Here is a 24,500-nt window from a genome sequence, read left to right on the forward strand (position 1 = left end):
TGAAACAAGACAGATGCTGCTGTACAAAATAACTTGAGAACATACCAGAGCCTGTTGCTTCCAGCACTTGGAAAATCTTGACATTCAAATATGCAAATATTTTATGGCACGAAGTGAAAAAAAGGAGAGAGAAGGAGCTGGAAAGTCACATTTGAAATGAAACATACTCGAGATGTAAGCAAACTAGAATTTACACTCTGGATTATAATTAAACTGGTGCTATCATCAGACCAGACCTTGGAATGGGCCGTGATCCGCCCAGGGGGTCTCCTGTGTCTGTGAAGCCACCCAGCGGGGTCCTCAGCCCCTCCAGGTTGGCTGGCGCAGCACACGTGGAGCCGGGTGCACCTCCTTCTCTGCCGGCCCCCAGCCCCGTGGCTCAAAGGGCAGCCGGCAAGTGAGAACACTGTCTCCCTCCATTTTCAACAGTGTGATACGTATGTTTATTTTAAAAAGCAGGATGTCTTCAAGGATGTGGATTAAAACTCTGTCACGCATCCAAGTCCTCATAAACTCTGAGTATTCTTCTAGGAGCTGTAGAGATGCACACGGTGGGTCGTACCCTCAAACGGTGGTGTGAAAAGAAAAACAAACCAGAAGTCCCAAACCAATCTGGTCACACCGTTAACAGCTGAGCTAATTCGATCAGTCCCGTGACTTTTTAGTCTCCGTCTCCTCAGGTGTGTTAGAGGAGCTCGTCTAGAAGATTCCAAAGCTGCCTTCCCGATCTTGGGTTCTGTGAACAATGGTAGTGGGAATGTAACCGAGCAGGACCGTATGGGCCTTCCCGGGACAGACCCCTCGCCGGTATCCTCCGCTGGGCTCCCCTCTGAAGTAGCCAGATCAGAGTACCTGATGCACACTTCCTGAGTTGCTTTACAGATGCTAAAACCACCACCAAGTGGTGGTGCCCTGCCACCCGCCCCCCTCACCTGGCCTCTAAAAATGCTCTGCTGAAAGCCTTTGGGAGTTCAGGGAGTTTTGGGGGCATGAGCCGCCCGTCTCCTTGCTCACCTCTGCAATAAACCTTTTTCTGCGCCAGACTCCGATGTTTCGGTATTGTTTGGCCTCACTCTGTGTCGGGCACATGAACTTGTGTCTCGTAGCAGGAAGACTGGAACCGGGCAGATTCTGGTCTGAATGATGGTCTCATGAGTTCCTCGATTATGTGAAGTTGGCACATTGCTTAAGAGAATGGACCCTGGTTCTCATCTGTAAACGGGGATAACAGTTCCCATCTCACAAGGTCACCATAAAGTTGAAATGTAACTTTGTAACTAATGCATTTGCCATAGGGTCAATTCTGGTTTTGAGACAGGCTGGGCCCTGGGCCCTTTGCTGCAGGACCTGCACCTGGACAAACATCTCCTTGAGCAACAGATACAAAGAAACTATAAGGGACTAAAACTAACTGCATGCCTGGGCAGGGGGCCCCAAATTATCAACAACAAGATACAAAAAGGCCACAAACCAACAGCCACTTCTGAGGTGCCGGGGGCAAGAGCAGGGTCTTGTGCACAATCCCTGAACACAGCACCACCAAGGGGGTGGGCAGACCATCTAAGCCCCCCCTCTGACCGGACCCTTGGATCCATCCCTACCCTCACTCCATTTAAGGGACCAGCCCGCCCTCCTTGGGGAGCAGCAAGGGCACCTGTTACTTGCTTACACTCTCTGTGCTGCTGGGGCCCCAGTAAAGCCTTGCCTGAATTTCCCGTCTGGGCTCTGATCAATTTCTGTTGATTAATGAGTCCAAGGACCCAGGTCATTAACAGTTTCATTCCGTCTTTCTTAGAATTTCTTCTCCTTTGTCACGGAAGCCACAGGATTCAGCTAGATGAGAGGAGAGTCTGTGGCTGGGAACCTGCACCGGTGACCCCATGGGTGCCATGTTCCAGACACCCGAGGTAACTGTGAAGGTCTAGGCTCAGATCCAGTCTCCCATGGGACTAGTCACTTAACTGAAAGACCACCCTCGGCACTTTTTATATATAATCTGCCGTCCTCTGACGCCGAATGCGCTTCCAGTGCCGCACGGTCACCAGGTGGTGTGTATTTAGCAAATAGCAGTAATTTTTATTACCAATCTAGCAATGAGGTAAACTTTACCACCTGACTTCCCCTCCCCCATAAATCACATGACGATATCCAGAAATGAGTTTCATTGTGGGTTTTTCTGAAGTTTTAAATTTTTAATTTTACGTGCAAAGAGTTAGTATTGTTTCTGAGGAAGGTAGATATGCGTGATGACCCATTCAAGAAGTTCACACTTGGTCCAACCTAATGAAGCCGATGTCTTTCGCGTACTGGCAGAAACACTGGCAGCGTATATTGAGGCCATATTGCCGGATCACACCGTGCCGGTTTGAGCGAGAACCCTGGCCGAATTTTCCCAGATGGCTCCGGTAGAGCTGCTGATGACCCATGTTGCTTTCTCAGCTGCAACGAGGCAAAAGTTCATTGCGGTTTTTTTGGTTTTGTTTCTTTAATAAATTTATTCATTTATTTTTGGCTGCGTTGGGTCCTCATTGCTGCCCACGGGCTTTCTCTAGTTGCAGCGAGTGGGGGCTACTCTTCATTGTGGTGCGCGGGCCTCTCACTGTGGTGTCTTCTCGTTGCAGATCACGGGCTCTAGGCGCGTGGGCTTCAGTAGTTGTGGCACACAGGCTCCGTAGTGGTGCCTCGTGGGCTCTAGAGCACAGGCTCAGTAGTTGTGACGCACGGGCTTAGTGGCTCCACGGCATGTGGGATCTTCCCGGACCAGGGCTTGAACCCCTGCACCCTGCATTGGCCGGCAGATTCTTTAACCACTGTGCCACCAGGCAAGCCCCTCATTGTGTTTTAACTTTATCAGTAACGCTTATTTGACAGATACTGAAATGTACTGATTTAATTAATTCGCCTGATTCCTCTGGCATTTGCTCCATATTTTTTAATACTGAGACAAGCTATTTATCAGGCACTATGCTAAGCCCACAAAAAAAAATGAGGAACATTCTTCAGTTTGATTGGATAAAGGAAGGCTGATTTATCAACAGGCTCGGCTCCAGTAAAAGACATTATTGGGAAGGGCATGGTGAAAGAAAGCTCCTCATAGAGAAACACACTGTATCAATAATCTACTGCTGTTTAACAAACCACTCCGAGAAAGAAACAGCAGCTGAAAACAATAAACATTGATCGTCCCGCAGTTTGTGGAATCCAGGAGGAAGCCGACAGCAGCTCTGCCGGATGATCCCGTCTCAGGGCGTCTCCTGACGCTGCAGGCAGGTACCAGCCGGGGCTGCGTCACCTACAGGCTTGACTGGGGCTGGAGGACCCACCTCCCGGCGGCTCAGTCACACGCCGGGAAGTTCCCCTGGTTTTTGGCAGGAGCTAGACCCCTCCACGGGGCTGCTGGGCTACCTCCTGACAAGGCAGCCGGCTTCCCACGGCTTCCCCCTTCTGTGCCCGTACAGCTTCCGACTGGGCACCCAGGTGTGGACGGGGACCTCGAAGGGTGTGGGCCCCAGCAGGTGAGGGTCATCAGGGGCTATGCTGTAGACTGGCCATCACATGGATGATTGGAGAAAGAGAATGGACTGTAGGCCACGGAGGGGGACAGGGGACAACAATTCTAACCACAGGCAAGGAGAGGAAGGAGCAAGAGCATCCACTTTGTTGGATGGGATAGGGATCAGAGAGCGTGCAGAAGCCACCCGCGTTCCTCCCGTTAGGAAGGGGGGGGGTCTGGCCACCAGGAGCCTAACCCCGCCACAGGGAGTGACGGCAAGACAGAGGCCGGGGAGGGGCCACAGGCAGGGGGAGGGCTGATGCTGCCTGGAGGGGTGGCGAGCAGAGAGAAGGGGTGCTGGTGGTGGGGGAGCGCGTGAGCAATGCAGTCAAAGCTCTGGGACACAAAGGGGAGGCGGGCAGGCCTGGGGAGAGACACACCATCCTCCTGGACGCTCAGCTGCCATGCACTTTCCAGCAAAGGAAACCATCCAACTGGGGCTCGAAGCCCACCCCGCCCTGGGGCTCTGGTCTTCCCTCGATCCACAGTCCAAGCCTCACAAGTTTTCTTTCCTCATGTGGTCCTAGGACAATCCCAAGAAAGAAGCATTTATAAAGACCTCCAACTAGGAATTTTCACCAGGACATCAGCCTCCATGAGGCCCAGCAGCTTGGACACTGAAACTGAGTCTGGCTGGGATTTTTTTCCCTTTAGTGATTTATATGGTCGGTGTTGTAACAGAAATTACCATGAGTTACTTTTGTGTGTGTGTGTGTGTGGTATGCGGGCCTCTCACTGTTGTGGCCCCTCCCACTGTGGAGCACAGGCTCCAGATGTGCAGGCTCAGCGGCCATGGCTCACAGGCCCAGCCGCTCCGCGGCACGTGGGATCTTCCTGGACCGGGGCACGAACCCGTGTCCCCTGCATCGGCAGGCGGACTCTGAACCACTGCGCCACCAGGGAAGCCCACCATGAGCTACATTTAAAAGCTTTACCCTGTGAGGCTCCACACGAAGCGGATAAGTGTGTTTCCTGAGGCTCTGTGTCCTTGCCTGGGGCTCATCCCTCGGGAGTGCTTCCAGACTGGCAGGCCAGGTCCGGAAGGCTGGGCACAGGACTAGCCAGGCGGCCTGCAGGCACTGAGTGGTCCTGTGGCCTCTGCCCAAAGTTATGCCCCTGGAGGCTGCACCCAAGCCCGCAAGCAGAGATGGCAGCATCTCGGCTGCACCTTTGAGACAGCGACGAAGCTGGCCTCCCAAACGGAAGGAAGGCAAGAGAGGTGCTTGGAAACTGTCCTGCAGTGCTTCACTCTCTGGGCCACAGCACAGAGTGGCTGTGACCCCAGCCCCCAGCTTCATGCGGGCAGTGATGAGCTCAGAGATCATGGGTTGTGATGACCCAGTTTACCCTGGTGAGTAATAAAATCGGGGCTCATCTGCTCAGATGCTTTGTCCCTCGAGGGAGGACCAGGGGCAGGACAGGCCGACGGAGAGATGGAAGGGCAGCCAGGACCTTGTCGCCCACGAAATGACGCCAGCTGACAGGAGAAGCCGGCAGAGACCGACTTCAGACCCCCTGGGGGAGAGCTTCTCCACCAGCTCCTACGCTCTTCAGGGCTCGAGGTAGGTGAAGTAGGTGTCGGGATCCCTGCCAGGATGCAGCAAATCTGGCCAAGATCACATTATGCAAACGGGACTGCCAGAGGAAGAGCTGAGACGCAGATCCCCAGATCCCTAGGGCAGAGAAAACAGCATCTTCCCGAGCCCCTCGGTTCAGCTCAAGGCCGTTCACCATCCCCATCTCAGTTGCCTGGGAAAGCCCCGCACCCCACCCACACAGTCATGGCAGACTCCCCGGGAGGGGCTCAGCCTCTGGGTCCTTCCCCTCCAGCAACGCCCCACGGCAGAGCCCCGGCTCCACTTCCTCGAAGAGGCTGCCGTGGTCAGGCCCTCATGTGGGGACTTGGCAGGGCTCTGCTCTCAATCCAACTCCTTTACGAGGCGCAGTGGTACTCACAGGAATTTCCCAAAGAACGACACTTTGGGGAAGGAGCGGGGATGCTTGGAGGGCCCAGCATGCCCTTCCTCACCTGCTCACTGCCTCCCAGGCACCCACTGTGTGCTGAGCAGCACACAGGCCACACGGGGATATTGGCTCCAGGAAAAACAGAGCTGCTTCAGCATCTCCAGGTTCCAGCCCGTAAGGAACTTACCATTTCTCCATTCACAAAATGCAAAGCCCTTCAGAGTTTCTAGGTAAAGCAGAACCTACCTACCCCCGAGGTAAACTTTTTGACTTGTAAGTAAAACCACACTCTGTGCGCGGGCTATTTCCATGCGGCGCTCAAAAGGAAAGTTTTACAAAGGGGTCAAGGCTGAACAAATGAAAACAGGTATTTTACGTTTTTGAAAACCTGCCCCAAAGTTCATCACTAGCACTCGGCTTTCCTGAGTCACCCCGTGACCTCTTGCTCAGTCCATCTCTCACAGATGGCAAGACAGCAGCAAGATGCTACAGCCAGAAGGTTACCCGTATCTGCGCCTCTGTCCTCTAAGGCTTTGAAAATAATTTAGGATACAAGGGAGGGAGCGTTTCCTGAGGGAACAGCCAGGAACGGATTAACCAAATTATATGAGAGTGCAAACCCACTTACCTTAATGTATGCATGATATAGATGCTTAATGTCTCGTGTTACTTTTTTAAAGTTTGTTCTTTTTGTCCTGTGGATGTCTGCCCACATCAGGATGTCTGTCTTTAGACTTCTGATTCCTCAAAGACAAGTCTTTGTCTTGAACAACAATTTTTTTTTTTTTTTTTTTGCGGTACACTGGCATCTCACTGTTGTGGCCTCTTCCGTTGTGGAGCACAGGCTCCGGACACGCAGGCTCAGCAGCCATGGCTCACGGGCACAGCCGCTCCGCGGCATGTGGGATCCCCCCGGACCGGGGCACGAACCCGTGTCCCCTGCATCGGCAGGTGGACTCTCAACCACTGCGCCACCAGGGAAGCCCAACAATTGTTATTTTAAAACATGAAAAAGTACATGATTGTGAGTGGTTTTCACCAACATGGAGAACAGGGCCCTCAGGAAGGAAGCAAGGCTGTCCCCCCACTCACCATTCCTCCCCCCACCCCCTGCTCCTCAAGTTAAGAGAACCTTGAGCGGAGGCCTTTGAGATTTGACAATGTATCGAGCAGAAAGGTTGAGGGGAGTGTGTCCTGCTGCCCGAAGACCATTAAGCTGCTGATGGAGCCCCTGGAGGTTAGGGGTGGGAGGATGTGACAATGGTAAAATGTTCCCAGTAATCAGGGACAGACGGTTCGTAAAAGCAGACAAGAGAAGATATTTGTCAGGGACACGTGATTAAGTGTTAGAAGAAGTACGATCCTGAAACTGGGGTGGACAGAGAGCCAGAAGCCACTGAAGCCAAGTTACACTTGTCACCAGGGGCGAGGGGAGCAGCAGCAGGTCTCACGGTTCACGTTCCCAAGGAGTGCTGAGTCCTCCCCTGGTAGTTCCAGGCACGTGGTCGGTGCTCATGAGACACTTGTGCACACCTGGACTGGAGGACGCAAAAACAAAAGGGTCTAAAGCCAGAAACATCCACTCCTCCCACCTGTGTCAGACTGACTCGGGGTTCAGCCCGAGGTGTGCACGGCAGGCTGGCCCCCGTGCCCGAGTCTCACACCTTCCAGGGGGAGCTCACGCCCAGCTCTGCATTTCTCCTTGACTGCGCTGTTCCCTGGTATTTTTAGCTTGGCTTCTTAGCAGTTCCTCAGATGCTTCAAGATGCTCACGGGTACGTCTCGAGAACTACATAGTACAAAACGGGGGAGCTCTCCCAAGGCCCGCCCACTGCATCTTTATTCCACAGTCCCACCTACGAAGGTCTCTTCTTGTTCTCCTGCCAGTTTTCCTCTCTGACGGGCTTGGGTGCCAGAAGCCCAGGCTGGATCTACCCTATAAATCAACCTGAACTTTGGCATGAAATAAAAGAGAAAGCTTTTAAAGATATTACTTTTCTGTCATTAGGCAAAGAGTCAGTTCTCCAATGGACTGACAACCTTCATTTGACTTTCAGGGGCTAAGCAGATGGCTTATGAGCAAGGAAGCTCTCATATGTCAACTTCAACAAGGGATGCAAGGCCACAGGGAGGGCAGATTTGCCTATTTGACACCCAGTGAAAAGTACATAAGGGTATGTATAAGGTGGGACCCCCTCTCTCTCTTTACTGGAAAGGTTTAGGAAAGGTGGCAGCAAAACCAATGAAAGTTAGTGGAAAGACTTTACCGATGTTAGGATGGCACGTCCTGTCTTAGAGATTTAGAGGCGTCTGGGTCATCTTCTGCATACCAAGCTTAAAAACACTCTCCCTGGGGCTTCCCTGGTGGCGCAGTGGTTGAGAGTCCGCCTGCCGATGCGGGGGACACAGGTTCGTGCCCCGGTCCGGGAAGATCCCACATGCTGCGGAGCGGCTGGGCCCGTGAGCCATGGCCGCTGAGCCTGCGCGTCCGGAGCCTGTGCTCCACAACGGGAGAGGCCGCAACACTGAGAGGCCCGCGTACCGCAAAAAAAAAAAAAAAAGTGTTTAAAAAAACCCAAAACCACTTTCCCTTATAAGAAGTTTAGGAAGAGGAGAGATGACTGTAAAGCAATTACATCTAAAGGCGAGGGCAGGGTGAACTACAGGTGAGCTGGGGTAGGGGAGAACACTGAGGAAGCCCTTGGTCACCTCTGGATTTCAGGTTCCTCTTCTCGTAAAGGAGTCAAGGTGAAAATCGTGAAGACCTCTCCAGCCTCTAACACTGCATCATTCTGGAGATCTCACCCAGCTTGAGAAGAATTTGATTCTAAATGGTGAGTCCTGGGGTTTATAAGTTTCCACCACTGGTAACTGGCAAGTCAGTTTCTCAGTCATTCATACTGGAATCTTGGACGCCTCTGATGCCACAAGGAAGAGGGAATCGTGGCCAGGCAGAATCCAGCTCTCAGAAAACCCACACTAACAGGGGCTGCGGGGCCAGTAGTCTTCTAATTAAATGAAGGCCTTTTCGCTTGGCGGGGGTTAGTGAGGAGGATGGGGGCTGGGGAGACTGAGGCAAGAAACTAGGGGAGGAGAGCCAAGACCTTCTTTTGAGAAAGCTGCCCCCTTTGGGGACTTGGAGGGGAGGGGAGGGGACCAAGGAAGAGAGAAGATTATGTCAGAGGAGAACATGCAATATTTATTCCTGCGGTCCCGGACAAATCGCAGGTGACCCTATCGTGATACTCCTGCCCGGATCTTCACCGTGCATTTAGACACGGGGCAGGTGACATAGAGGGCGGACCCACAGCTCCCGCTCTCAGCAGCAGTCACTCGGGCTAGACGCGTGGCAGGGTCTTAAGATGACTGTTCTCTATTCAAGCCCTTGTGCCAAGTGCCTGTTCTGCGTTGCCCTCATCATCTGGAAAACCCACCTCTGTGTTCTTGGAGCAGATCCATGGGTCCTGGCTGAGCGGACAGCCTGGTCAGAGAGCACAGTGGTTGGCTTCTACACGGGCGTCTGCCCTTACTTACGAGAACTCCCGCTCTTTCCCTCTGTGAAATCATAGGCGCCCAACAGGCAAACGTGCCCTCCCTGCGGCCCCTTCTCCTTCCTCTGGTCAAGTCTTCTCTTGCTGAAGTTAAGGAAGAAGAACTGCTAAGCTCGTAAGCCATCTGGTTGGCCCCCGAGGTCACGTGATGGGGTGAGCGCCTCTCGATGAGATGCTCCCTGCTGACGGAGCCTGCTGTCACCACACGCTCTTTGAGCATCTTCGTCATCTTAGACTGAGTTGCCACAGAAAAGACATCCCCGCCTCTCGCCACCTGGAACAGATATCTTGCTTCTGTCTGTTTTATTGGTTGCTGTCTTATTCCCTTCCTTGCTTAAAAAAAATCTTTCCTCCCTTGCTGGTGTCTTAATTCCCCTCTCCTTTGACTGTAATTTCGGCAGCTCTGCTATTTAGCTCCGTGGTGTCATAGCAGACAGTTGGTGGGGAAGGAACTGTGCTAAGTGACAGAACGTCAAAATCCAGGACTGGCTCTGGGTGGTTAGAAAGCCTTCTTCAAAGCTCGCTGCCATTTCATAGCTGTGCAGGGACTTCCCTCTGGCGAGAGAAGAGAAAGCAGCCTTAATCCACTACTTTCCACTCCTACACGTCTAACACGCCCCCCCAGGCGGTGTCCAGGGGACCTTTACTGCCCGCAGGACATGGCCGTGACCCTATTCCTCCCCTGTTGGAAGGAGACATGGCAGCAGGGAGGTGGGGGGAGGCGGAGGGTATGGGGGGTTTGGTGTGGCCATCCTGCTCCAGAGGCCAAAGGGCCCAGCACTGCACTTTGGAACTTGGAGAGGCTGCCTTCTCCTCTGTAGCCTCAGCCTTCTGACCCATAGCTGAGTTCACAGAAACGTCCAGAAACCACTGCCTTGGTCCACACACCAAAAAGACTCAGGATGTAGTAGAAAAAAAAGTGAGCCTGGAGTCAGTGTTCCAGCCCGACTCTGTTGCTGCTGATGGGCCGTGGGCAAGAGGCAAAGTGAGAACCAAATGATGAGAGGTGTCGGCCTTCCAGTCACACACACCTGTTAGAGGATTTTAAAGGGAAATATTACAGCTTATGCTGTGCAGGTCTGTAAGGAAGTTGGCCTGGGACTTTAAGACCCCTATGTTTTGACAGTTCCCAATTCCAATTCTTTAATAAACTCATAAACCCTGAAACTGGGGTTATCATCATGAGCCATTAGAAAACCAGTCATTTATTGAACACCTACTGTGTATCACTCTGCTCTTTCCCTTGAAAGGCTTGAAATGCAGATGGGCTATATTTTTTTAAAGTCACTGAAATACATGCTAGCATATGCTGAGTGACAAACGACAGCATTGTGAAAGCAAAACGTCCCCCTGGGTCCCGAGGAGGAAGCAATTACCCAGAATGCCCCAGTGACACATCTGCCCAGCCCAGCCCCACTACACAACCTTCACCCATTTCCGTCTCAGCCAGGAGAAGCCAAGCACAAGGGATTATTGGGAGGATGTTTCAAACTCCAGGCTTTTCCGGCTCGAGGACACAGCGGGTGGTCCCAGGCCCTGCCTTCCATGACAGCATCTCTCTCGCCAGCCCTGCGGTTTGGGAGCAGACCTAACAGGAGGTGCCCGTGATGCCCCTGGAGAAGGGGCACTGCTTGGAGCTGGGTTCCTCCTTCTCAGATGCGGAGCACCAGCCCACAGGAGACGTGGCACCGTTTGGATCTAATCCATCACCCGGCCAGGACCCAAGTCTTTGCATTTCCCTGGGTTCGTAAACTGTCAAGAATTTTCCTCCGCATTTCAGAGGTGAGGAAACTACAGCTCGGAGGGCAGAGGACGTTCACCCAGGTTTCAAATCCATTAGAGCAAGCGCCTCGCTGACAGGACTGCTTGGTAAGGCCCAGTGTCCGGGCAGACTCTGAGACGAAGCCTCGCTGGCCAGCCCTGCCGTCATCCCCCACCCCCTGCCGCCCAAGAGTGGGACCGAGCCCAAGCACAGCAGGCACACTGAGCTGGGGCGGCGGCTTGCAGGGGAGAGACCTCTCCCTAGGGAGCCAGTTACTCTTTTGCTGCTTGGTTTATGTTTTTGGAATAAATCACTGGTGTAATAATAGAAACGAAGGCGCTGGAGTGAAACATCGTGACAGAAGAGCTCCCACTGGCATCTTGATCAGTTGTGGGTTTCTTGCCCTGATGTCCTCCTGCTCATAGGTAGAGGGATCCTGCCCAGCAAAGGGGGGCAAGCTCCCTTCTTCCCCTCCAGCCCCATCTCCCACCAGGGAGGGGGCTCTCTCCCCACCCCTAACCTGCCTTCTTGGGAGGAGGTCTTGGTGCCCACGAACCGTATTTGTTTCTGTTTGGGTTTCTAGAGTGGTCTAGGGGGAGAGGGCAGTTCTGGGGCTGGAAGGGACTTGAGAGACCATCGTGTCCAATTTTCTCATTTTCCATGAGGTCAGGGTCAGTCACTTGTCCCGGGTCCACACCTGTATCTGACTTTCCTGCTGGGGGGAAATTTCCACCATGACACCCTCCCCTCGGTGAGGAGAGGAGAGATTTCAGTGAGTTCCAGGCAGCTGGACACCCGCCTGGCGCTGTCCCTTTTGCGTTTCCCCTTCCCTCATGCCCTTCCCCTAGTTGACCCCCAGTGGTCCAGCCAAGCACCACCTTCTCCGGGAGCTTCCTGCTCCCCAGGTTGACTTGACTATCCGTGTTTTTTGTTTTTAAACTCCTTTTGACTGTGTCCATTATGGCCAAACATGGGTCATCACGCAGCAGTGAAGCCATTGATTTACCTGGCGGCTTCCTCACTCACCTGAGCACTGCTCGAGGGCAGAGACCCGGTTGTAGCATGGTGTCCAGCACATAGCAAGGGTGCAAAAGACGTTTGCTGAGTGTGTGCAGAAGAGCTCACGTGGCCAGCAGGAGTCTGGTCTGCAGAGAGGTGGGCGCCCCTCCCCGGGCAGGAGGGAGGCTTGGCGAGCGCGTCTGGTGGGGACAGAGCAGCTGCACCCCGAGCAGCACGTGGAGAGGAGGAGGAGGCGGGGGGCACACTCGGGCTCAGCTGTGGGAGTGTGACGATGACGCGTCCAAGCGTAAGGAAGTGATGGCATCGCCGGGAAAGCCACGAGCACCCCTGGAAGCAGGAGAGATCAAGGAGATGGGAGGCACAGAGGCTGCAGCAGAGACTGTGGGACTTGCTCAGAGCGTTGATTCCTGCAGAGTCAGGAGGCTTATCCAGGCTGAAACCCCAAAGGGTCCAGTGCCCCCCGCGCTCCACCACCGAGGCTGTCAGGCCAGGCAGACCTCAGGACTCCCGTGACACTTAGTGCCAGGCACGGGATGCCTGAAAGGGGTCGAGGTTACACAGGGTTGCCGCTCCGCCCCCAGAGCTGTGCCACCATGTCATGCTGGACGGAATGGCCTCTGCAGTGGCCGGAAGGCCCAGGCGTCTGATGACCTGAGCGTAGTTGTGCCCTCCCGCTGACGAGCAGGAGCTCCTAAGCAAACCGATTCATCTCGCCAGGTGTCAGCTCCCTCACCTGGACTCCCAGGTGTGTACCCTGAAGCTACCTGCCCCTCTGGCTCCCCACGGAGCGTCATCCTGGGCCCCAACCCTCTGTCCTGTCCCCTCCCCCCACCCCGGGGAGACGAACTCTGCATCTTAAATGCCTTGTGGTCACAGACTCAGCAGAGTTTTGCGTGTGGCAGAAATTCACAGGGCAACCAAGACCCAATATCCAACTAGAGGGTGGACAGAAGCAATCCTCTTAGCCTGGGGGACGTGTCCTGAGTGACGGCCTGGGACGGACAGCTGGAGGGGACAGAGACAAGCCAGCTCATCTTCCTGTCCCTCCCTTCTGCTCCTATGGGGGGCGGGCACTGTGATCACCCCCATTCAGGCCTCTCCCCTTCTCCTTGGCACAGTGGCAGGAGCGGCTGGTTGACTCCTCATTTGAGAAGCCACCGTGCCCCTAGAAGAGCCCACCTCAGCTCTGTAGCCCCCCCTTTTCACTCTGCTCTTCCTGTATTAGCAGCTCAATCTATATGCTGACGGTTGCTGTCCTGGCCTTCAACGGCAACAGGCTGCAGCTCACACACGCCAAGTGAGGAGGAAGTTTCCCAGGAGCATTTTCTGCTGCTCTGAGGCCAGTGGAGACCGGGGCATGTGTGAGGAGCTGGACTTTGGGAGAAGGACTGGGCTTCTGGGGGCAGAGAACGATGCTTCACGGGCATCAGGCCCCTCCCACCGGCAGGTGCAAGAACCAGGATCTTGGTGACTTGGCTCCCAATCTGATGGTTAAGTCGCCCTGATTGTAGAGCCCTTGTGTCCGTGGGGCTGCTCTGGATGCATTCTGCATCCAGAATTCAGACAGGCCCGAAGCCCAGGCCTGCCAAGGAAACATGGCCTTTGCTCTTCCCAAGGTCATAACGAACACTGGGAAATAGAAGGAAAGCTGTGTGTGAGTGGTTCACACTGGCTGAACAGGCCGGCTCATGGCAACGGTGCCCAGAACGGTCAGGCAGTCGGGGTGGTCAGGGCAGGAGGGAGCCCACGGACACCAGGATGGAGGCAGCATCTCGGCGGGAGCCCCAGCAGAGCCCTGGCCCCCTCGGGTGGGTGTCCTCAGCTGTGATCTTACAGGGGCTCTGGGGCTGCCGGGTGGTCCGCTGGTCTGGGATCGCCCTGTGGGCTCTGGCCGATGCCTCCTAGAGGTTAACGTGGTGACATCCCTAACTTTGTACCTTTGCACCTCATGTCAACCATCCCGTGTTTGCATTCTGGCAGCCACTTGAGGTCCCATCCTTGTTCTTCTCACCGGTCAAGGATTCTTGCTTCTCCTTTGGGATAAAGAAAAGTTGGAGGGACTTCCCTGGTGGCACAGTGGATAAGACTCTGCGCTCCCAAGGCAGGGGGCCTGGGTTCGATTCCTGGTCAGGGAACTAGATCTCACGTGCATGCGTCAACTGAGAGTTCATGTGCCACATCTAAGGAGCCTGCAAGCCACAACTAAGACCCGGTACAACCATAAATAAATAAATAAATATAAAAAGCTTATTTTAAAAAAAAGGAAAGAAAAGAAAAGTTGGAAAAGGATTAGACTCTCTTTCAAGGCATATGTTTGGTGTCGCCCTGGCCTGAGATGGAGCATTTGACAAACCCTCCATGGTCTAGTATCTTGCTTATTTATGAAAATGGTATCTTGATCATTCTACACTGAATGTTCACACTTTCCTGACTTCTAGTTTCTAAGACTCCGAACCCAGGACAGAAGGGGCACCATCTAGGTCTCCTCAGAAGCCAATCAGGCATTTTCAAGATATGCGCACCTTTGGTACCTTCCCAAAGGCGGTTGCCGATAATAAAACGGCCTCTTTCGTTAAATATTTATTGTGTTTTTGGGGTAATTTGCCTCATTGTGTCACCCAACTTACTGTTCCACTGTGACCACAGTGTACCGTAAACCTGGTCCCCTTGGTCAGGATTTCTTCCTTGTCTTTGGAACAGAGGCGAGAAACTGATGAACAGTTACCTTCTTCGTTTAGGGCAGATGCTCAGTGCTGCCCTGCCCGCCTCTGCTGCTACAGTCTGGTGCCCACAATCCCTATGAGCAGGAATTCTATTCTCTTCTTACGGGTGAGGAAACAGCCTCAGAGAGGTGGGGTCCCCTGAGCAGAGCTAGGGAGTCCAAACTGGGTTCATAGCCAAGTGCCTTAACTGGACAGCCTGCCAGCCTCTCCCATCAGGGCCATCCCCAAACCCCTCACTTTTCTGGTGTGGGCATTATCACTGCTTCGCCTGTCCAGGGCCCTGGCAGTGTCCACCCTGGGCTCCGCCCCTAATTCTCAGAAAAGACCCCAACCTCCTCACATTACCATTGGAAAATTAAAGGAAAAAAAAAACACCTTTGATTCAGAATCAGAAGCTCATCAGCTTAAGAAACGCTGCTTTTTAAAGTGCCTCTGAATCACTCACCTTCTCAACAAGCCTCCCCCTCCAGCCTGCAAGCGGGGCAGGTGAGGCAGGGAACAGAGCAGCCACCAGGAAGCTTCAGCCCTGAGTCAGCGATGACTCCCAGGCTTTCTCCTCCACGGATTAATCACCTCCGATTACGGCTCCTGACTGGGTGCGAGTCACTCCCAGCGTCACCTCCTTTGTCTGACCCTCGCCTCCCTGCCATCCGGCTCCTTGTTTGTCCAAGATGCTGGAGCGTGCTGTACTTGCTGGCACCCCCAAAAGGAAGCCCGGCAGACAAGTGACTCAGGAATCAGGACCCACCAGCTTCCCCCTCACCGTCTGCTCTGAACACCGTGCGCCTCTGGGGCAAGAGGCGAGGCCGTGAGATTGCTCCCCACAGAGCCTGCAGATGACTGATCCCTCGGCTTGCGGGTCGGATGGTGCCCCGTGCTTCTCCCCAGCAGTGACAAATAAAGCCATCATTTCCCCATCACCCTCTGCGAAGATGCCAACAGCCCACCCGGCCTGGGGGCGTTCCAGGGCTCACCCGCAGCTCCCCTCACCTACCTCTCCAGCCCCACCACCACCTGCCAACGAAGCTTGGGGTGGCTGGGCCCCTGCTGCCCTCCTGCCCCCTCGGAATCGCCGAGCTTCCTCGCTCTGGATGCTGATCCAGGCACATGGTATCCAGAGGCACCGTGCCATCTGCCTGCCCAGGGGCACCCGCCCAGGGACACCAGCCTGGGCTCTCTGCCCTGAGCCACAGGCATGGACGCATCTCTGTAGCACGGCTCAGTCTGCAAGGACTCCCTGAGGTTGCTTGCTTTGACTGGCGCATAGCCAACAGTGACTCTACACAGTGTCCCCCAAGAAAATAGGGTACAGTGTGACCCCTGCTCCTGGGAGACAGGGAAACCCAGCTCCAGGAGCCCCTGCACCCGTCCCACCTCGGTGATGTGGTACCAGGTGCGGAGCGATGACTCCGCATGTCGTGGTCCGGCCCTGGCGAGATGACATGGAGCACCCTGAGCACCTTCTCGGGGCGCCTCAGCGCCAGAACTGGACAGGATGTGGCTGGACCCTGTTCTGCCTCTGCTTCAGTTGGTGGTCGGGGCTGTTCTAAGCGCTTCTCAAATGTCGTGCTGCCTCTTATAACTCCTTTGGGGTGGGACTCGTCAGGATCCTCGGTGTGTGGCTGCGAGAGCAGAGACCGGGCCCTGAGCTCACAGGCTGGGGTCAGGCCGGGGCACCCTGGTCCACGGCCCCTCAACCCTCCGACGCCTAACTGCATCGACTTGGCAGATGGCTTACTTTTCTGTTGCTTCAATATTCTCATCTCTCAACATCAGTGGTGAGGGAACATCCTCACCCGGCGTGAGGGTTGACGGGACCCTGTGGACAGGGTGTGTAAGACATGGAGCTCAGGGCCTGGGCACAGCAAACATGCGTGGTTTACACGGCTGACCTCGGGGCAGAGCTGCGAGGCGGAGGAGGGTGGGAAGGACAGAACATTCAGGAAGGTCAGGAGGGACACCCCACCCCCTATTCCCAGAGGCCCCCAGTGGGGCAGATGGTAGGTTTCAGGCCCTGTGGGGGGTCCCTGGGTAGCACGCCATCTGTCCCTACTCTGCCGCGCTCACCCCTTCCTCTGTGCGCACCTCCGAAGCCTGTGGATCAACCAGTCCCTGAGATAATTCTGATTCTGAAAGCAAAAGTCTCCGTAATTGCGGCTGTTACCTACTGGGGATCTTAGTCTTCTTTGAGAGTAGGATAAAAACTATAAACTCTTTCTCAGAAAAATCCACATACACAGAGATACACAAACATGTTCTTAGAAATCAGGGGTGATCATCTGACCCCAAGATTACGAGCTGCTTTTCCATGTAGTCAGGAAGGATCCCGGGGCCGTGGCAGCAAAGCTGGCCCAGGCTTTCCCCTCCCAACCTCGTAAGCACCTCAGCTCTGCCGGACACGCACTCCCTCCCTCCCCCGAGAGCATCCCTGGACAATGCTCCACTCCCACGCCCAGCCGCCACTGCAGAAGCTGCAGCGGTGGTTGTGATGGCGCTGGTGACGGCAGTTGCTAAGGAGGCAGGAGGCTGGGTGGGGGAGGTGAGTGGGCAGCAGCCCAGCAGAGCTGCCCCCTATGCAGGTCTGAGCGCCTCGGGCCCTGGAAACGGTGCTCCCAGCTGGCTGCCATGGCAACTGGCAGGCTTGGGAAACTATTCATCAGGGTCTGGACAGATTTCTCCAGCTCCCCCTGCTCTTTCTTCTCCCTAAGTGGCTAACTGAGGTGTGAATGGGTCTGCTGGATGCAGGCCAGGGGCACAGAGGGCAAAGGGTTGGTCACACACCTCACACGGCAGGCTCCCCGGGAGGCTGAGCGACCGGTGACGGGCTTGAGCCAGCTCCCAAGCGGAGGCCCGACCCCAGAAGCAGGATGCTCATCCCTCTTCCAGGGGCCCCGGCCCCCTGCTGCCAGGGACCGCTGGCTCCTGGCCCAAGGAGTCACCCTAGGAGGGAGACCTACCTGCTGTGCCCCAGGTGAGCCAGTGGCCAGGTGGGATGGGTCTCTTCCAGCAGGGCCACTCAGAAGATGCGGGGACCGTGGAGGGTCAGGCTGACAGGAGGCATCAAGAGATCGGGACTTGATGGCACTGGGTCTGATTTAAGCAAGGCAAAGGGACAGATGAGGTCAGAGGTTAGTGAAGTACAGTGTCAAGGCCACCAGTCACTGGTCTGGTTGTCGGGCCACTTAACACCACCATCATCTGAAGCACTGTCCAGTCACCTCCACTGCGTGGTGATTAAATGGTACGCCTCTCGCAGATTGCTCTTGGGGGCCGCCTTCCAAGTGAGCCATTGTCCTCCTTTTGAGACGAGAGCTGGCCTTAGGGAGATCAAGCCACTTGCCCACGTCGTGCAGCCAGAAGGTAATAAAGCTGAGATTTGAACTGACGTCTGTCTGCCTGCAAATCCGTCTCTTACTGATGTGCCAGCAGGTGGCAGAGGGACCAAGACTGCGAGGCTATGACCTGTTCACCTCTCCAGACAAGGGCAGGCCCGTCCGAGCCGGTCTGGGGCTCAGGGCCCTCGTGGTCAAAGTGCCCCCTCACTGTGCATTGGTGACCTGTGGCTTTAGACCAACAGTTACCTTTCTCCTGAACCCTGGGATCTGGTGTGCGATCACTTTGCATCATTGTCTTTAAGACATGTGCCCGAGAGTCTGTGACCGGGGCTCTGGTGCCTGGCGGTGACTCCAGGAAGCTCCATAGGAAGAAGACCCTGGACAGGAATCACTGGGCCCTCCGCTGCCAGAACAACTGGGGCACCTGGAGGACGTCACCTGGTGTCTGCTCTCAGAAGCTTGGAGGGCAAAGCGAGGGGGCTGGGCCAGCTGGGATCATGAGAGGAAGGGAACTAGCAGTTAGAAGCGCCTACGACGTTCCAGGGATTCTAGTACATTTATTGCTGAATCTTTTTTCTTTTTCCTGCAGGTATGATTAAAGCTTTACTGGGGTTCAGACAGGGCTGGGCCGGAACCACACCGGGAAGCAGGGCCTGCACACCAGGTCTGGTCTTCAGGGCAGGGCTGGGAGCTCGGAGTGAGCTCTATGGGCCAGGGGTCTGGCTGGGCTCCCCATAGCAGAAGACACCATGGAAGGGAAGGGTCGTCTGGTTGTCTTTAGTGCAGGAGGGACAATGTGGGGTGGGGAGGAACTTTGCTGAAGAAAAGTGGGGACTGGGGCCTCCCTGGTGGCGCAGTGGTTGAGAGTCCGCCTGCCGATGCAGGGGATACGGGTTCGTGCCCCGGTCTGGGAGGATCCCATATGCCGCGGAGCGGCTGGGCCCGTGAGCCATGGCCGCTGGGCCTGCGCATCCGGAGCCTGTGCTCCGCAACGGGAGAGGCCACAACAGTGAGAGGCCCGCATACCGCAAAAAAAAAAAAAAAAAAAAAAAAAAAAAAAAAAGTGGGGACTGAAGCTTTAAAGGATAGATGAAAAGAGAGTTGGGAGGGAGATAAGGGTGCCAAGAAGGCATCTAGACTGAATAGAAGGAGGCAGAAAAAGACAGATGGTTCTGGGTGCAGGGAGATCCAGCTGTTTTCCAGGGCACCAGCTCCCCACTCCCATCTCCTGGTTCCAGGGCACTACGTGTTGCCCCACATAGCAATCTTTAGACACAGAGGGCCTGGAGGCAAGTGAGCGGACTTCCTGTAGGCAGAGCTCTTCTTCAGGCCCTCAGAATGGGAAATGAAGTCTTTCAGGTTTGGGAATTCATCCAGGCACTCGGGCTCACATATGCGGTGCACATCAGGATGTTATAGCCAGGAAGTCCACATAGGTGAGCTTGTTCCCTGCAAAGCAAGGCCTCTTCCCCAGAAAATCTGAGAAGAGCCTCATCTTTTCAGGGGTCTCCTTCAAGTATGCAGGCTTCAGTTTCTCAGAGTCAGAGCTGTAGCAGATCGTGGCCGTGTACAAGTGGACATCCATAACCTGGTTCTCCAATTCGTCCACGCGAATCTTCTCTTGCTCCGTCTTGCCACAGGTTGTGCTTGCGAAGGGTGGCGTTGCTCTGGGTGAGCTCATGAGCCGCGTCAACTAAGTAGGGCAGATTGGGGAAGTCCAGGCCCAGCTTGGATTTCTCACTCAGCCACTGGCTTCTGTCGTAGTCGGGAGCGTCCCCCATCGTGTTCTTTTTCTCCTCATCGTTCGAGTCTGCGTACTCTGGGAGCAGGCGGGCGGCGTGCACCAGCCCGTGGATGTCCCAGCAACCCAGGATCATGGGCACGGTGCTGGTTTCTGTGCTCTGAGTGGAGGTGCTTCACGGGAGCTGGGCTGGAACTTTATTGTTGAATCTTCACTCGAGCCCTTTAAGGTTGGTAGTGCGACCCGTGTCGTGGAGCGAGCTCAGAGAGGTTGGCGATTTGACCCAGAACAGCAGGACTTCAGCCCAGATTTAACGGGCTCCAAGTCCGTCAGGTTTCTGTTCTATTCTCTGACCTCCCACAAGCACGGGCTGCTCCTCGGGCCTGTGGACGCCAGGGAGCCCCGATTCAGCCTCTTAGCTGGGAGCCTACAGAGCCTTCTTCCTCCTCAGGCCCCATCACCACATGGCAGATGGGCATCCTTCATCCTCCAGCTACTTTTATTTCTCTTTCTGTTCTTCTTACCCTCCTGGCTCCATCCAAGCAGGAGACCAGGAGGCACAGCCAACAAGCAGAAGCCAGAGCAAGGCTCTCGCCCCATCCCCCGCTCCGACCACAGCAGAGGTGGAGATTGGGGTCCTCACCAAGCCTGAGTACAAAGGAGGGTCATGGGGGAAGTCTGGAGATGGGGTCTCTGCCCCAAGCTGCAGGCTGTGCATCTCCAAACTTTCCTCCGTATCTCTGCTTCCTTGGGAAGCCCTCACACCTGCAGGCCACGGCAGGATCTCGGGGTGTCCTCAGTACCCCTCTCTCTGGGATGGATGCCTTCTGTGGCAGAAGCTGACCAAGCTCAGCCTGTCTCTGGAGTCATGTCCCCTTTGGGAATTGTTTCTTAGGGGGCAGCTTGCAATCCTGGGAAGAGCTCAAGATTGCGGGTCAGAAGATCTTTGTGCTGTTTCCACTTCTGCCACCAACAAGCTGGGTGATCTTGAGCGTCTGGGCCTCGGCTTCCTCTCCTATAGTCTCTGGACTAGCTGGCCCATCCTAACACTCTGCACTGTCCTCCAAGCTCTGCAGTTCCTCGGTCCCCTCCCAACCCAGCGATGCCTCCGCCCCCAGCAGCCAGGTGCCCCCGTCCTATGCAAACCTGCCAAAATGCAAAGTGTGCAAGGCAGTTGGCTTGTTGGTGCTATGATTTCTTTTGAGGCAGGAAGTCGAATTTAAATTGTGCCCCAATCAGCACAAAAGCTGGGAAGCTCGGGCCTTCCACACAATGGATTATATAAAACAGCTCAGCTCTTCTTCCCTTTATGTCCCTCTCTTTGTTCCTGCTCTTTCCCAGTCGCTCAGTCAAGTAACCTGTATTAAGTGCATGTGTCCACGAGGCTGGGTGCAGACGTGTGATCCAAGCCGACAAGGGTTGTCGGGAGGTCTTGTGGTTCCCCAAGAATACGGCACAGACCGCGGAAGGAAAAAGAGTTCCTCCGTGCCTCTGCTGTTTCCCGCACCAATGGTATTTGTCGATTTTATAGTGAGATCATGTTTTCTGTGCCCGCCTCCTGCCTTCTCATCCAGGCAGGAGATCAGGCTGCCGTCTTGCCGGGGCCTCACCTCCACCCTGGATGGGCTGACCTAGTTCCCGCATCTCTGGCACCAAAGGCGAGGGTCTGAAGATGGTGATGTGCTGGCCGTGCCCATCCAGGCAGATGACGGGACGCTGACGGAGCTGAGCCTCCCGGAGGGCAGGGGGTGCCCGTCTTCCCCGTGCAGCGCTGACACCTCGGCGCTCCATGCCTGCTTGTCTAGAGCTCTGTGCATGCACCCAGTGCTCGCACTCCTGCTTCTTCATTTAATCTTCTCGGCAACGCGGCGATGCAGGGTTATTACTGCTGCTTCCTCACAGATAAGGACCTGAGCTCAGAGAGGCTCATGAGCGCCCCAGGCCTCACAGCTGGACTGGCCGGGCCGAGCTGGGCTCACTGAGCTCTCACGGCACCAGCTGCGCCCTCGGGAATCTCCCGGGGGAATCCGAGGGGCCCCAGCTCGCTGCTCTCCTAAGACTGACGCCACCTGCAGCCCCAGGGCAGGGGGCCCGGAGACCCCGAGCCCAGGCTCTCCCTCCACCGCCTCACACTGCACGGGAGGCCAGGGCTCGGGACACGGGAGCCGGGGGACCAGCAAGGAAGGCGGTGCTCATGAAAGGGAGCCGCAGGGCATGGCTGCCCCTCCCCACCTGAGGACCACACCGATGGAGCCTCTTCCGTGGGATAGAGTGTTCGAAACAGAGCGGGTGTTGAAGGGTTTGTTAGACTTGTTTTTCTTTTCCAGACAGAGATACAAGAAAGTTTAAGAAAATATTAGGACACTGGCCCAGGAGTCCCATGTAAAACCGAGGTAGGAGTCTCGGGGCGGAAGCATCCTCTTCGGGTATCGGAGGCTGGCTGTGTGGGCAGGAGGGGGTGGCGGGAGCCTTCCCGGGAGAAGAGGAGGTCTGCCTGCACCGCAGCTGCCCGAGGCCCCACGACCGGCCTCGAGGCGAGTCCGTGTGGCCGGGTGCCCGTCAGCTGGGTGCCGGGGCTCATAAAGAAGGAGTGCACGGGGCCCACCCTGGGAGTTTAGACCAGAGTCAGGAGCTGTGGAGGAGGGCCGTGGTCCCCTCCGACAGCCCACGGGGCTCCTAAAGGAGGGTTGGTCCAGCCACCTGGAGGCAGCACTGGCCACGTTGTCACTGAGAGACGAAGGCCGGGCAGCTAACGAGGAGGTGGTCAGAGGGCAAAGAGAGGTGAGGAATGGGAAAGACGGGAGAGAAAGGGAGCAGAGGGTGGGGGAAGACGGGCAGGGGCCGTGAAGTTTGGGCAGAGAAAGAAGAGTAAAGCAGGGAAGGAATCCCAGGGCCAGAAGATAAAAAGGCAGAGGAAGGAGCCGGAAACCAGGGGCGCTGGGGGACCGGGAGCCCCGCCCGCCTCCCAGGCTTGCGGCCCCGCCGGGCCTGCTTCCCCCCACCCCCGTCCTCCCCTCCCCTCCCTCCCCCCGGGGTGGGGGGCCGCGGGGCAGCGTCTCAGGCCCTCCTCCCTCAACTGCCACTCCCCGCGTCTTCCTGGACCTCCCTGTTCCTTCACGGCTGCATCCCAAGCCCGGCCGCTGGTCCCGCATCGCAGGTGCAGGTGGAGCAAGCCCCGGCCCGAAGCCACCGTTCCTTCGTTTCTGAACTTCCCACACGAGTTGCAAGGGGGGTGCAATAGGGCAGGCGTAAAAGGATCGTCAACCACCAAAGGGTCAGATGCTTGGAGCCTACGTTAATTTCTAGGACTGAACTCCTCAAATCCCTTCCACAGGAATCTGTCCCCGAGGTGTGGGGCTTCCTGTCCCCTGACCTCACTGTCCTGCTGGTCCTCGCCCTGCAGCGCAGGCCTCACACTGGAGGAGGCACCGAGAGGGTAGGCGGCCTCACCGACACTTGCCAGGCAGTTAATCCAGGCCGGGGTTGGAGACAGGGATGCAGAATTACGGGGTGAGAAGTTTTATTCTTTACTCCTGAAGCAGATCCAAGCTGTTAGCACTGAGAATAATCTAGGTGGATTTTCAAGGAGCTGCTGAATATGTATGATGGAGAGCATCTGAACACGGGAGAAACAGCAGAGATGCGAGAAGAAACTGGATGGATGCAGGCCGAGGGGAGGAAGGCTGGGACTGTGGCACGGATGGACGTGGCTGGACAGGGATGGGGGGAGAGGCAGGAAAAAGGAGGCTCAGGAGGAAGCAAGGAGAAGAGGAATAGAGGCCGAGGGAGCGGGCCAGCAGCCGGCGGAGCGGCCAGATGGAGCAGCACACGGCAAGGCCTGGCCGCCAAGCCCCGCGGCTTCCGAGGGAAGCAGATGCTTCCAGGGAGCATGCGGAGGATCCTTGTTGACTCGGGCCCAGCGCAGCCTGGAGGAGCGACCCAGTCCCTGCCCTGCGGGGTTCCGTTCCCTCCTCTCCACCCTCCTTCAGGCTCCGCCAGCCCCTCATGGGTCCCGGTGGAGCCAGAAGCCACCACATCTCACCCGGGAGATGCGCTCTGGGGGTGAGTGTGCGCAATGTGTTTGCAGGAGTGCAAGCAGGCAGGAGGCCAGAGGAGGGGCAATGACTCGGGGGCGCTGGGCCGGGGCGGGACTGATCTGCTGGCTGAGGGGAGGCCACCCTGTCCCCTCGTGCCCACCGGGAGCATCCTGCAGCTTCTCGCTGCCACCGATTTTCCTTTCACCCAAACCACCAGATTGCCACGGCCCCGCTCAGCAGAAGGGCTGGGGTCCACCCCGCGTTCTGGGTCAGGAGAACCTCGGGGCTTCCCTGGCCTCATTCTCCCCTGCTGCTACTCACGGTCACTTTCCTCCCCCTGCTTTGGGACGAGGGCAGTATCTACATGGTGTCCCACCCACACCCCGGCCCCTCCGCAACCCAGCAAAGCCCTTGATGGGAAGGACGCTCAGAATGACCGGGGAAGGCGGGGTTCCCACCGGCCCCAGCCCCCTCCCCAGTCCAGGCCCCTCCCACACTACCCTCCACCAGCCACCTCAACCTCCCTTCCCAAGGGCGGCCTGAACACTGCAGGGACACCAATGCCCCTCACTGCCCCTCCACCCAGGTCAAGGGCTCCCTCGGTGGCCCAGAGGGGACAGCCAGGCCCTGGGAGGGAAGTGGTGGAGGAGGACAGCGGGGCGGGGGGGCACCCGCGGGAAAGACAGGTACCAGGGAGCCAGATGGGCCTGGCGGGAACAGAAGTTAAGTGGGAAGAGACGGATAAACAGCAGACACCAAGCAACCAGCCAAGCATATGCTCCGCAAGCAGGCGCCACCAGCACCCAGTGGGTT

At 56.1% G+C, this 24,500-nt stretch overlaps 1 protein-coding gene across 1 annotated transcript; it reads right to left on the reverse strand.

Annotated features, from left to right (window-relative positions):
- Window positions 1–2,211: 2,211 nt before the first annotated feature.
- Window positions 2,212–2,666, reverse strand: LOC309807643 (small ribosomal subunit protein uS14-like). Its single transcript, XM_082627474.1, has one exon. It carries the CDS (start codon window positions 2,424–2,426, stop codon window positions 2,265–2,267), a length of 162 nt encoding a protein of 53 aa, XP_082483600.1. The 5' UTR covers window positions 2,427–2,666; the 3' UTR covers window positions 2,212–2,264.
- Window positions 2,667–24,500: the final 21,834 nt, after the last annotated feature.

This window comes from Mesoplodon mirus (genome assembly GCF_964341445.2).
Source record: "Mesoplodon mirus genome assembly, chromosome: 7".
Lineage (NCBI taxonomy): Eukaryota > Metazoa > Chordata > Mammalia > Artiodactyla > Ziphiidae > Mesoplodon > Mesoplodon mirus.

Excerpts from the sequence above, each read along its gene's own strand:
- LOC309807643 (XM_082627474.1), bottom strand. The coding sequence starts at position 2,426 with ATGGGTCATCAGCAGCTCTACCGGAGCCATCTGGGAAAATTCGGCCAG.